Source organism: Miscanthus floridulus, chromosome 9, assembly GCF_019320115.1.
Source record: "Miscanthus floridulus cultivar M001 chromosome 9, ASM1932011v1, whole genome shotgun sequence".
NCBI classification, from domain to species: Eukaryota; Viridiplantae; Streptophyta; class Magnoliopsida; order Poales; family Poaceae; genus Miscanthus; species Miscanthus floridulus.
The window spans coordinates 99,737,212-99,751,687 of NC_089588.1; the positions used below are offsets into that span (position 1 = coordinate 99,737,212).

Here is a 14,476-nt window from a genome sequence, read left to right on the forward strand (position 1 = left end):
GTTTGGAGCCAAAAACAGAGTCTGCCTACTCAACTCAAATTTTAGAGGGCTCTCAAAAGTGGCCTCCATGTCCGAGCCTTTTTCCTTAGGGTCTTGTTTCATGCCCTCAAACTATCGCTTGGGTCGTTCCCTCGTGCGCTATATCTACCCCATCTTGTCTTTCCCATGCTGGCATCATTTGCACACCCTTTCGTGTGGCTCCTCCTTTCCCGTGATGTGTCTCATAACTCTTGAATGCTCCTCCCTTCGGCGCCTCCACTCCTGGCTCCTCCTCTGGGTGCGCCTCCTCCCTAGCACGTCCCCTCCTCTCTTTTGGCAGGCTTTTGTGGTGGCTTCTTCAATTAAACAGCTCTACCAAACGAGCACACGTGAGAATGGCTTCTGAAGCAAAAAAGAAAAAAAGTGAACCGAAAACCATTTTTGGGCTAGCGGAAGCCACCAAAAACTGTTTTGCATAAGCTCAAATCCTGCAAAGAGAACCTATGCATGTGATATGGATGTTTTATTTGGTGAGGTGTGATGGGCCATGCTATTAAATCTGGATCAAATTTGATTTTGCATTTAATTTTAATCATTAATGTCTGCATTCATAAATTTAAATATGGTTCTTTATAGTGGAATTGTAAAATATTTTGATCATTAATATGTGTAAAAATGTTCTCAGTTTGAAGGATGCAGTTGCTGTTAAGGCGTGAATTCGTTAACATCAGTCCCTGCAGGCCACAACAATCGGGGTTAGATTATGGCCCCGTTCGTTTCACTAAAATCTAGCTTATGCTGATTTACTATGAGAGAAAAATATATTTCGTTCACTAAAAAAAATATTACTGAAGTAGTTCAAGCGGCCATGCTAAAAAAAAAATTGGGGTGAGATTATCGTCAAATCCCAGAGAATCTCGAGTAGAAGCGACGTATTCCTCCCGAAGCCAATTTCGTGCCACGCCTCCACTACTTCCCACTCCACCGCGGGTCCTCCCGCCAGCGGCCAGCCTCGAGAGAACCGCGAGCCGCGGCCCCCCTTTTCCCCCCAAACCTCCGCGCGCCCGCGAGCGTGAGTCTTCCGCCGCACACCGCCGCCGCTTCCCCTTCCCCTTCCCGTTCCCCCTCCGTCTCCTCCCCATCCCTTCCCACTCTCCCGATTCCGGTAGGCGGTGGGTAGTATCAGTGCCCGCGCCAGGATTGGATTGGTCGTGGGAAGCAAGAACCGCCCACCCGCGCCCATTAGAACCCTAGCTCCCCCACCAATCTAACCGCCCCAAGAATCCGGAAAAATCTCCAGCTTTTCGGTCTCCCGGGCCCGTCCATTGCTGCGTCGGAGATGGTGAGTGCGTTCTTGCCCCCTCTCTCTCTCTGGCGCGCGCGCTCCGGTTGGTATCCCTCCCTCCTCCGCGGAGATTTGTTTGGCGAGCGGGTTCTTGATTCGATTCCCTGTTCTTTGGCCTCTGACGACGACTGAGCGGTTCTTGCTTTGCTTTCTGGGGGCGCAGTCGTCCGACATCCGAAAATGGTTCATGAAGACGCAGGACAAGAGCGCGGCGCCCTCCGGAGCCGCTTCGAAGCCCGCGGCGGCGGCCGAGAAGAAGAAGCCCGTGCTCAGCATTCCGGAGAAGAAGGAGGCGCCGCCCGCATTGGTAGGATGCTGCCCCTGTTGCTGTTGGTTCTGCCCTCTGTACTGTTGCCTTCTTATGGTTACTAATTATGGGTGCTTTAGACGGGTTTGGTCTGTTGAAACATAAGTAGTTGTGTGGTTGTGTGGTGTGTGGCCTCGTGGATTGGGTCAGGGATTCAGTTTCGGTCAATGTGTTACTTGCAGCAATGATAGGGTCTAGGGGATGTCCCTGTGGTAATCCGTAGTTCTTGTGCTCATTAAGGCTGTCACTTTTTTTTTGTCCAAACCAATGTTAAATAATGATGTTCTGGATGTTTACAGTCTTTCTGGTACCTGTAGATTTAGTTTGGACCTATTTGTTACTAGTTAGCTTAGAATATTGATTAGGCTCTTGAGTTTCTTTCAGTATTTCATCTATGGTATCTACAACATAATGTAACAAATGAGCTATTTATCCACAAATGTTCATTTTGTTGTAGCATCACCCTGGTTGGTTTGTCTGGTCAATGCTAACAGCAGTTCTTCTCTAATTTTTCATTGTTCTGCAACATTTAGTAGTGCTGCCCAAGTTTCTGACATTATTAATACCACGTCTTGGGTCAATCAGGCGTCCTGTGATCATGATCCTCCTGCTAGAACGAAGACAAGCAAGTACTTTGGGTCAAAAGCAGAAAAGGACTCAGATGTTGAAATGGCAGACGCCTCTGCGGGAAAGAGTACTGACAAGAGTGCGGCTAAAAGAAAACTTCAGAAATGCAACAATGAAGTCAAGGAGGACAGCAAGCCTTTGCCAGCAAAGAAAATGTCCAAGGATGAAGAAGATGACGATGATGACTTTGTGGCACCTACAAAGAAGAAAACTCCAGTGAAGCCACCGCCTTCAAAAAAGCCTAAAGTTGAATCTAATGCTCAAGTTGATGATGCTGAGGATGAGGACAGGATGGATGAAGATGCCAAGACCCCCTCAAAAGGAGCTGGAAGAGGAAGGGGAAGGGGAGGAAGAGGAGGAGCAGGAGCTGCCCCTGGGGGCAGAGGTAGAGGAGGAGGTGGGAGAGGTTTTATGAATTTTGGTGAGAGGAAAGATCCTCCTCACAAAGGAGAAAAGGTAAAGCTAATATCATTGTCAATGTTTTGAAAATTAAAAAACCCAATGCTGAACTGTCAATTTCATCTTCTACAATTGTAGGAGGTCCCAGAGGGTGCCCCTGACTGTTTATCTGGTCTGACATTTGTCATAAGTGGTACCCTTGACAGGTGCTTCAATTTTTATGTATAATATTTTCTCTTACTTTTCACCTTTTATGGTGGCTTATGTTGGGTTTCAGCTCTAGCATTCCCTAACTTGCTTGGGAGTAAAAGTCTTTGTTGTTGTTGATAATATTCAGTATGTAGCATATGTTTAATTACCATGCAATGACCAATGAGTTAGAAATCATCTTAAGTTTGTTTCTATGTGCAGTCTTGAACGTGAGGAAGCAACTGATCTAATTAAGCGTTATGGTGGCCGTGTGACTGGCTCTATTAGTAAAAAGACGGTATGTATATTAGTAGGGCACCTTTTTATGAGACTATTGTTGTCCTTTATATATTTAATAATTTGCTGAATGTGCTTGTTCACAGAGCTACTTACTGGCCGACGAAGACCTTGGTGGAGTTAAATCTAACAAAGCAAAAGATCTGGGGTATTACTTATTACTTACTATTTTTCATGAAACAATATGTTGCGTATTTGTTTTATTTTGTTATTTTTATACGTGCTTATACTTATTTGCAGTGTCCCATTCTTGACTGAAGATGGTTTATTTGATTTGATCCGAAAATCAAAACCTGCAAAGGCTCCTGTAGACAAACATCAAAGCAATAACAGTGCTGAAAAGCTTCAGAAATCACAGACAAAGAGCTCTCCAGCTAAAGTTGAAAAACGAGGTAGACTGGAACTCCTAACTTCTAGTGATTCTGTAGTCGGATAGCATGTCGTGGGATCTTGCTTAGCATAACCTAATACATACTTTTGTCATGCTCATAGTTGCTTGGATCTGATTATCCGAGACATGACTTTCCTGTTCATTGTGTCTTCTAACAACTTTATCATTGTGGATATTAACTTGATCCTGTCGTTATGCTTGCATCCTCTGGAGAATGAACTCACTGTCACTTATTTTTAGTTTCTGATTTTGCATTTCTCATGTTAATATGTTTTTTTAGGGGAATGCAGTAGGGGAAACCCCTACTGTGGTAGAAAATATATTAAAATATAGGAAAAGTCAGCAAAGCTGTACAACAAACCCATCAAGGGCAAAACTAGAAAACTTTACAGCAGGCTGTTTAGCCAGAGGGAGAGGCTGAGTCTAGGAATGGGCTTAAATCTGTGAAGATGTAGCTTTACATTATGTACAAACTCATGTTAATATGTTATGCTTGATTTTCTTCAGCCGAAGCAAGTGCTGTGGGCAAAAGTATTGCTTCAAATAGTAATGCTGCAAGTGCCTCCGCTGACAAACAAAAGCCCAAGAATGTTGACCGTGGTTCTATGCAATGGACAGAAAAATATCGGCCAAAAGTTCCAAATGACATAGTTGGCAATCAATCAATGGTGAGTAGTTCTGCTTTTGGTTATGTTAGTTAATTCATATATGTAGCGATACTTTATTATGAACTTCGTATATAGGTCAAACAACTTCATGATTGGTTGAAAAGTTGGGATGCACTATTCCTTCATTCTGGCCAAAAGGGTAAGGGAAAGAAACAAGCTGACAGTGCAGCCAAAAAGGCTGTGTTGCTGAGTGGACCTCCTGGTATTGGTAAGACTACAACTGCTAAAGTTGTTAGTCAGATGCTTGGATTGCAGGCCATTGAGGTATTTTTTAAGTCTTTGCACTATTTATTCCTCATTTTACTTGGCAGGCCTGAATTCAAACAATATTTTTTGTGATAGGTAAATGCGAGTGATAGCCGTGGTAAGGCAGACTCCAAGATTGAGAAGGGTGTTGGGGGGAGTACATCAAATTCTATCAAAGAGCTTATCAGCAACGCGACTCTGAATTATGGTGACAATCGGTTGGTGTTGCAGCATGAGTCATGAACTTTTTGACTTTGTATTGATTATTATATATTAAATGGGCAACAATTCCACAGGTCAAAACATCCCAAAGCTGTACTAATCATGGATGAAGTTGACGGTATGTCTGCTGGAGATAGAGGTGGTGTTGCTGATCTTATTGCTAGCATCAAGATATCCAAGATCCCTATTATCTGCATTTGTAATGACCGTTATAGCCAGAAATTGAAGAGTCTTGTTAATTACTGCCTGATGCTCAACTTCAGAAAACCAACGAAACAACAGGTTATTTCTTGCCATGTTCAGTTCCAGTGAGGCAATGACCTTCAGAATTACTACTGTTCCCTTGAATTACAAGAACCCAGCACCACATTACTTACTTTTGTTGTATTTAGGCATGCACAATGTAGTTAGCCTGGTGCTATTCATGTTATGTAGGAAATGGATCTGTATTTGATGTGTTTCTGAGTCTAAAATGGACTGTTTGTAAACTAGGGTTGTGATGCTACTTACTGTGAACTCTGAACTTCTGAACATCGCTGTTTGCTTACATTTGTACCTAGTTGATAAAAAAAACACCCTGACCATTGGCTGTCACAAGTTGCATAGAAACTAACAACTACAATGCCCTTTCTGTTGCAATTCTTCTCATCTTACATGATGTATACAGTTGCATGATTGTTAAGAAGAGAGAACTGTTATTTTTCTACCTGTGATGTGGATGTTCCTTTTCCTTTCTTGGTTCTAACTTATTTACTTGACAGATGGGTAAAAGATTGATGGAAATTGCCAAAAAGGAAGGCATTCAAGCTCAAGAGGTATGTCCTGTATCTTTCCCAGACTCCAGTGCTTCTAAACTTACATGGAAACTTTGAGATATAAATTAGCAGAAACGGATTAGTAACAAAATAAAATTAGTGCTTGTAGTCTCTTGTATTTCTATATAGTCTTCTAACATTCTTTTCTCTTTCCGATTCTCTGTTATGTAGACTTCCCATGTTCTTTTACTAATATGTTTTTCTTCCTGTTATGCTAGAATGCAATGGAAGAGCTTGCTGAAAGAGTGCACGGAGATATTCGCATGGCACTCAACCATTTGCAGTATATGAGCCTCTCCCAATCAGTGGTCAAATACGATGATATAAGGGAGCGACTTAATAGCAGTTCAAAGGATGAAGATATTTCTCCTTTTACTGCTGTTGACAAGTATTGCCCTTTCTTTAGTATTTCTTCAATGTCAAATATCATCATCTATGCCTACAGTCTTTATATTATTCATGGTTATTTATTGAACTTTCAGACTTTTTGGTTTCAATGGTGGGAGGTTAAGGATGGATGAGAGAATTGATTTTGGCATGAGCGATCCTGATTTAGTTCCCTTGATCATCCAGGTTTGGAATACTGATGGCAATCCTTTGTATAAATGTTAATTCTTACGTTTCTCTATTGAGTTGTGACTACTACAAATTTCTTTCCAATATACTGTACACAAGCTATTTATTTTTATACTATCTGTAGTGTGCGTCACTGCTTTTGTCACAGCTTTCTTTATTGCTTGAAAGCTGGGATGCTCGCATGTATAAGAATTAAATGGTGTCTTTTGTGAATTCTGAAGGGGATTTCGTCTTTTTGTTGCTGTATATATTTATGTTTGCCAAATGAATGTGTATCATAATTGTTTAAACATGTGTCCTTTTGGACTTCTTTTGCTATTACCTTTTGTATTGCTGTGACTGTAGTCCAGTATTGTTGAATTCTACTCCATCCATTCCAGATTATAAGACGTTTTGGCTTTTCTAGATGCATTGATTTTACTATGTACCTAGACATTAAGTGTATATCTAGATGCATAGCAAAACCTATGTCTCTAGAAAAGCCAAAACGTCTTATAATTTGGAATGGAGGGAGTATTTGTTTGAGTTCACCGTTACATAATATACATGGATCAACACATTCTCTTTTTTCCCCTGCTCCTGATCGCCGATGTCTTGGAAATAGAAGTTCCTGTGAAATTCAGAGTTAAAAATGTGCCCCATTGTAGGAAAATTATATCAATTATCGGCCTAACACCATCGGGAAGGATGAAAGTGGAGTTAAAAGAATGAATGCTCTAGCCCGGGCTGCTGAATCTATAGCGGACGGTGATCTTGTTAATGTACAAATAAGAAGATATCGACAGTGGCAGTTGTCGCAAGCTGCTTGTTTTGCTTCATCTATAGTACCGTAAGTATTGATCAGGGTCATATAGTTTATTATATGTTGGCATTGGTATTACCTTATTTTGAATTTGCCAACCTGGTTTTCTAACCTTACACATTTTACAGTGCCGCTTGGATGCATGGGAACCGAGAAATCCTTGAAGCAGTAATGTTCAAACCCTAACTGGCACTATATTTAGTACAGTATATTTTGCTTTTGCGTATTGGCTAAATTAATTTGGGTAACAAATACATTTCAGGGTGAGCGGAATTTTAATAGGTTTGGTGGATGGTTGGGTAAGTACTCGACTACTAACAAAAACAGAAGGCTACTGGAAGATGTCCACAGTCATATTCTTGCCTCCCAGCAAGCAAACTTGGACAGGTAGTTGCTTTACCATATCCTTGAGATCTATCTGTGCCTTCTTTGGTGGCTTGTGCTTTTATTGTCACATATCTGACTCATTATTGTGCCGGTATGGTATAGCGAAGCTACCTGTTTTCTTATCTGGCTATGTCCTGAATCTGCACTTATTATGTAACCTGAGCTATCTTTTCTGGTTTTATATATGGTTTTGAATGCTACTTTTCTTTGGGAAATATATGACTTACATTCCATAAGAGGAAAATGGTTTGACTAACCCAATTGATTCGAGCTAAATGATTGGTAGCCAATCCACACAGTTTTGTGTCATTACTCTCTAAAGCGAAAAAAAGTTGTTTCATAGTACCATTTTGAGTGAAGAGGAATAACATAACTTGATATTTTTCTAAAGCTGGATTATTTCATACTGAATTTTGTTTCCATAAATTTTGGGGTTATGAGGAAAAATAATAGATACCCTGAACATCAGCCCAAGAGCCATGTTCAGGAGTGGTACTGGTACCCATCAGGATTGTGGTACAATGGTCTTACATTTTCTTGAACCTACAAAACTCAATCCAAGCCTTTTTTTTACTAGTTTCTTAGCCCCAGAGATCTATTATAGTCAAAATACTACCTCAATATTCAGCAGCATGTATGATAAGGTCCTTGGTGGTACCTTCTACTTATGCTATATTGCTATGCCAGAACAATATTTATGCACTAATTTTTTTCATGGAATTTTGTAGGAACCAAATCTAAATTGCTCGACGTATCATGCTCCTTTTCTGATATAATTGGCTTGTAAATGGGTACCCATTACAGTGATCAGAATTGATAGCTAGCTAGCAATTTTTAGTTGCTTGCTACCCATTAAAGCTAGCTGCCAACTCTTAAGTTGCTAGCAACCAATTCGTTAGTTAACATGCCTTGTTCAGATCTTGAAGATAAAATATTTTTCTATTCTGAACTAGGAGAACTGAAGAAATTAGCCATTGGTTTGTGTACTTTATTGTTTCCAAGACTTTGAAGGGGAGCCTTGGCGCAGTGGTAAAGCTGCTGCCTTGTGACCATGAGGTCATGGGTTCAAGTCTTGGAAACAGCCTCTTGCAGAAATGCAGGGAAAGGCTGCGTACAAAAGACCCAAGTGGTCGGACCCTTCCCCTGACCCTGCGCAAGCAGGAGCTACGTGCACAGGGGCTGCCCCTTTTGTTGTAACTTTGAATAGTTGAATGATGTCCAGACTTTTAAGTGATTGTTTATTGTGGGTCTTAAGTTTTATAATTCTTGAGAACTGCAGGGAGGCATTGAGGTTGGATTATCTTACTCTTATCTTGAGAGAGCTGACTGACCCACTGAAAAAAATGTTAAAGGTTGTTTTTTCATCTTTTACCTCATGAATGAGCTCCATCTTTCCATTTATCCATCATTGTTGGTCTCATGATGATAGTAATCCCCAGTGCTTTATTAGGTGTTTGGAATTGGTCCCAAACTTTGCTATTTTTCAGTAGTCTTGAAAATAGAGATGCCACACAACTGATGAATGATGAAATTAAATTTTGCTTCAAGAATTCCCACAGACGAAGAACTGCAGACGTAAGAAATTAAGACTGTAGAAGTAGTAGAGGATATTGGAAAGAAGTGCGTAGATAGGCCTCAACGTGTTCATTGAGTAGCTTGAGGAAGTTTGCCATTGTGAGACGGTTAAGGCCACCCCTAAACTCCTGGACGAGTCTACCAGTGCTAATACTTTTCCCCCACATCTTTAAAGGAATCCTAACTTTGATGCCCCCACTATCTGTAAAAGAGACAAGCAACCCTGTCAAACTTTTTTTTCCCACCAAGAAAAATGATAAGTTTCTATGCCAACATCTTGCAGTCGTCCAAGCACCCTACCACATATCATCTGAACTCTGAAATGCATAGCTTAGAAGTTATTATTCTTTTTTTGTTCTTTTGTTCAGAAAATCTGTGTAACACCTGAAGTTCTGTGGCTGAATTGATTAGTAGCCTACCATAACATGGAGTTGCTGAATTGCTTAGTCAATAACTAGCATTTGTAGCTCTTATTTTATAATACATTAATATCAAATGCAATTTCCCTTGTAGAAATATTTTATTTGAGCAATCTGCTGGAATTTTATATTTCAATTCATCCAGGATGAAGCTGTTCAAAAGGTGGTAGAGTTTATGGATACATACTCTTTAAGCCAGGAAGACTTTGACACGATTGTGGAAGTATCCAAATTTAAGGTTGGTAATTTCCTAGATTCAGTTTGATGTTTGTTCTGTCTAATGTCATGTTCACTTGATCATCCTTGAATGGTCACAGATTATTTTTGCATTTGCGTTTGCGTGGAGAATTTTCACTTTGGCAGGTATTTAGCTGGTAATTTTGCATGGTCCATTGTGTCAATGACTATTATCATTCTTAATTGTTTTGAATAGTGTGTTCAGGCAGTAGCCTGTTCAGCACTTCAGCTATTGTGTTCATCCTGTGCAATTTGCTTGCATTGTCGCAACATCATGTCAACCGTAAAATATGTAATGGAACATATCTTAGAAATCTGCAATCATGTGATTTATGGATATTGGATACAAAACTATAGTGACTTTGAAATACAACAAATATGTTACAGACTTGTAGATAAATGCATTTATCGAATTAACATGTTGGAAGCATTTATGCAGTGTTGTCCCTAGCTGAGTAAACTTGTTTTCGTAGTTTACCTTTGTCTTCATTCCCTGTCATTGTGGATCTGAATAAATTTTATTTTATAATGTAGGGTCATCCAAGTCCTATGGATGGGATTCAACCTGCAGTTAAAAGTGCCTTGACAAAAGCATACAAACAAGGAAGTAATTCTCGCGTTGTTCGAGCAGCAGATCTAATAAATATTCCAGGCATGAAAAAGCCTTTAAAGAAGCGAGTGGCGGCAATCTTGGAGGCAGTAGAAGAGAGCGTGCCTGAAGAAAATGGACTAGCATCAGCTGAAGATGACGAAGATGATTCTTCTGATACTGAAAATAATGGTGCGTGTTCCTTTCCCATTTAACAAACAGAAAAAAAAAATCAGGTAGCTGCCTGTTTGTTTGACTAATCTGTTAGGAATTTGGATAAATGGATCTGTTTTGAGGCAACTCTGTGGTGCCAGTCTTCAGTTGATGCAATTGTGAAATTACTCATTTTTATGGAGATTTGTAGCATCATTCAAGTAAATACAAATTGAGATCATAGAAACGTGAACTTGTGATATAGCCACACCTCACTATAGACTGGTTAATAAATAATATGTGTACTTCTGACGTTAAGACACCATGCTAACATATGGTATAGGCGCTTAGCCAGTTTTATTGGAAGTTTTTAGTCAGTTGGATGCTATTGGAAGTTGCATCCATTAGCACAGTTGGTAAAGCGCTTTTAGTCTGTTCGATGCTATTGGAAGTTGCATCCAAAATGAAATGTTCTTTTCATGTGACTTTCTTTCTAATCACTCTTTTTTTCTTCCTTCAGATGAACTTGTGCCTGCCGACTCTACACCGAAGCTGGACCTGCAAAGTGACAAGAAGAAAGGTTCTGATACTTGTTGGGCATTTGCTACGAGCCTATCCATCCCTCTGAATTCACTGCGCCTAACTTTTTTTTGGCAATTCATCTGCTTCCAGGAATTCAAGTCCAGCTTGACCTGAAGAGCAATGGGAATGGCCCCAGTGGGAAGAAGGCGCTTACCGCCAGGTCAAGAGCGGCTGGGTCAGGTGGGAAGGCCGCCGCGGGAGGCTCAGCTGGGAAGAGGAAGAGGTAACTGAGACATTCGCCGCCCACAGTTTTGGCTGGCGACTAGTTTGGACGGATCCCTTGGTAAATAAGGAGCAGGGCGAGGTTCAGAGTTTTGCTTGTACATACGCTCATCCAATGGCACCTGTAGGCACTAGGCTACTGTACCTGCTCCCACGTTTTCTCCAAGGGGCGTCCATCTCTCGTTACCAAAATTTGTTTGCATTTAGGCAGTTAGGCCACTTTCCAGGCTGACAAGCGAGAGTTTGATGTGGTATGTTTGGTTTGTGAATTTGTCAATACTCAATACCACGGGGCCGTTGGCTTTATCTCGTTATGATGTGCTTCTTCGTATTGTCTTGTGCCTTTGCACTGCATCTTTTTTACAGTTTGGGTTTGGATCAGGTAGATGAATAAACGCATGACACGCGAAAATGAATAAATGCATGTTGGTAGACATAGTTTTGATGTATAAAGTGCAGTACCGAGGTATTAGGCAAGGAAGGGGAGAGCAGTCCAGCTAAAGTGGGAATACGGAGTACCTAGTTCATTACTTGTTATTGTGAAAGGAGAAACAAGATTGCTTCGTGGTGGTTTACTTAGGAGTAAAATATGTAGACAGTCGTCTAACTTGGCTCCAGATGTCATCCATGTCTTAAAACTTTCAAAAATGCACATTTAGGTCCTAAATGTCGGACAAATGACCATTAGCCTGCTCGCTTGGTCGTATACGATCGTGGATTATAAGCTGCAACAGTATTTTTCTTTCACACCAAACCAGCCAGCAGTACTTCTGACTTATAATCCACGATCGTTTCAGCCGAATCGAACAGGCTGCATAACTTAGTTCATCCGCTTGCGTGGCATATTGATTGTACCATGGCTTGTCACCAAAATGCGGTGCTAACATGTTGATCTTGTCATTTTAAAAGTTTAGAGGTTTAGAGACCTAAATGATACCTGTGCGAAGTTTGAGGACCGAGGACTGACCGATGGTGTATTGTACTCTTTAGTTAACCAAGAATGTTATTCTCATGCAATTGTAAGTGATTGAAAAATATACAACTTTTCTAGTACATACATTTTTGTTGTGTACCTATGACAAAAGCTATGCATCAAGAAAAAAACTAAAACAACTTAATAATTTAGAACGGAGAAGGTACTTAAGCCATAAGGAGACTAAATCATTGCATAATTTTACAAATTTTTATAGGACACTTGCAAGGTGCTTCAAAATATAAGGGTTTTAGTTTCGTCGAAAATCAAGCTTTTTTTCTTATTTTAATTATAAAAAAATAATATATCAAAATACTGAATGCATATACTAGTGTTGCATATGCTGGTTCATTTTTAATTTGAAGAAGCTTAACATATGACCAAAACTCAAACATGTATATTTTTAGGAACAGAGACGAGTAGCGATTTATAAACAGAAATGCTATATAATACACATGTGTTTTAGTCAAAAAAAAAAAAAAAAAAAACAAGCGGATTTTTTTCTGTGACCAGAACGAACCCGCGGGCCGCGGCCGGCCGGCTCCGGCATCACAGGCACCGCCGCACTGATTCCAATACGCTGGAGGGTGGATGGAGCACGCAGCACGCTGCACGTACGGCCGCACGGGCACAACTCAGCAGCCAGCCAGCGAGCCGCTCGTAGCCGTCGGCGAGTGTTTGACTATTGCATTCAACAGGCACACCCATTTGTCATCTCGTTCTTGCATAGAAAAAAAATTGTTTCTTGTGATATGCGGATCTGTGATCTTGTGATTTATGATTGTTTGGAGGTAAAAGAAGACTTGAGGTATAAGAAGGCTGGAGGTAGAAGGAGAATGGATGCTGTTGGATTTTAATTCTATAGTGCAAAAAAATTCATGTGTTGAAACTGTATAAAACACATGGTTGTTGGGTAGACAGACTTAAATCTCGTCGTATCAATGGCTCTTCAACGTGTGCACCACTGCACCTGCTGCTTCAAAAATAAAAATATAAAAATAAGGGAAAATTAGATTGGTACCACCAAAGTTTAGAAAAATAGCATTGAAAGATTCAACTTTAAAAAAATAGCATCAAAAGATCACTCTGTTACCTATTTCTACCATTTGTGTTAACTCTCGTTAACTAGAGCTGAGAAACAATTGGACAGCAATACGGCTGCACTTCCAGGTTCCATTTCAACAAATCTTAAGCCCCAATTTAACAGCACTATAGCAGGATATAAAATGACATGAAACACAATATTTTGAGAGTATATAGCGCATCTTCTCAGCAAGATATATAGCACAACTTTCAGCATGACATTAACACAAATTTGAGCAATACGTTCACAAATTACAGCATGACATTTGTTCACACAAAAGACCACTGTCATTCTGCTAGTTGTTACTCCATCTACTCAATGATGAGCCTACACAAAAGACCATTCCATTTCAACAAATCTTAAGCCCCAATTTAACAGCACTATAATAGGATATAAAATGACATGAAACACAATATTTTGAGAGTATATAGCGCATCTTCTCAGCAAGATATATAGCACAACTTTCAGCATGACATTAACACAAATTTGAGCAATACGTTCACAAATTACAGCATGACATTTGTTCACACAAAAGACCACTGTCATTCTGCTAGTTGTTACTCCATCTACTCAATGATGAGCCTACACAAAAGACCATTGTCATTCTGCTAGTTCACACAAATTTCAGTACTACATTAGTCATTCATCTACTCAATGATAAGCCTACGATTAATTCCTCCTGGTGAGATTACTTGCATTCTGCTAGTTGTTACCCTGGGCTGGTTGGAGAAAGAGAAACCATCCTCTAGTGGTTACCCCTGGGCTTGAATGAGGCATTGGGGATGGTTCAACAATTGTTTTGGATGGCTCGACATCAGTTGAGGTGGCTTCAACTGCTGCAGATTTGCTTTTCCTGTGAGGGACAAGCATCAATTATGGATGACTCAATATTGCAGCATGTACAAGAAACAAAAAATATTCCATTACCTTGTTTTTTTCCTTTTTTTGGGTGAGGTGGTGGAAGCTCTTGTTCTCATTCAGCTTGAGTAGCATTACAACCCTTCTCTATATGTCCAAACTGAAAGCACCTTTTGCATTGATAAGGTCCTCTTTTTCCTGGCTCTCCACTAGCCTTGATTCTCTTCTTTCTTGGTCTACTAGCAGCCTTTTGTAGCGGTGGTGGAATCATTTCTAACCCAGGATCGACCTTTGGCCATTCAGACTTGTCATTCATCGGAGTGATATGAAACTGATAAGCCATCTTGAATCTCTCTACTGAATAGTAGTCATGCACAAAGTCCTAAATATTTAGTTGTCTCACCTTCCCGAACAAGTATACAACATGGGTGCATGGTTTTTCTGACACTTCTCATTGTCCACATCCACATTCTCTTTTACTAAGGTCAACGCCATACCTCCAAGTCTTTCCTTCCTTTGTTGTACCTGATATTT

General features: G+C 40.3%; 1 protein-coding gene across 1 annotated transcript; it reads left to right on the forward strand.

Annotated features, from left to right (window-relative positions):
- The first annotated feature begins 1,002 nt into the window (after positions 1–1,002).
- Positions 1,003–11,355, forward strand: LOC136484004 (replication factor C subunit 1-like). The gene is made up of 22 exons (XM_066481165.1): positions 1,003–1,321; positions 1,488–1,631; positions 2,217–2,714; positions 2,796–2,863; positions 3,069–3,144; positions 3,230–3,291; positions 3,384–3,535; positions 4,042–4,202; positions 4,278–4,466; positions 4,545–4,666; positions 4,745–4,952; positions 5,432–5,485; positions 5,704–5,873; positions 5,968–6,058; positions 6,709–6,890; positions 6,992–7,031; positions 7,126–7,250; positions 8,530–8,602; positions 9,390–9,482; positions 10,016–10,262; positions 10,744–10,803; positions 10,896–11,355. The coding sequence occupies exons 1-22, from the start codon at positions 1,319–1,321 to the stop codon at positions 11,030–11,032; spliced, it is 2,955 nt and encodes a 984-aa protein (XP_066337262.1). The 5' UTR covers positions 1,003–1,318; the 3' UTR covers positions 11,033–11,355.
- Positions 11,356–14,476: the final 3,121 nt, after the last annotated feature.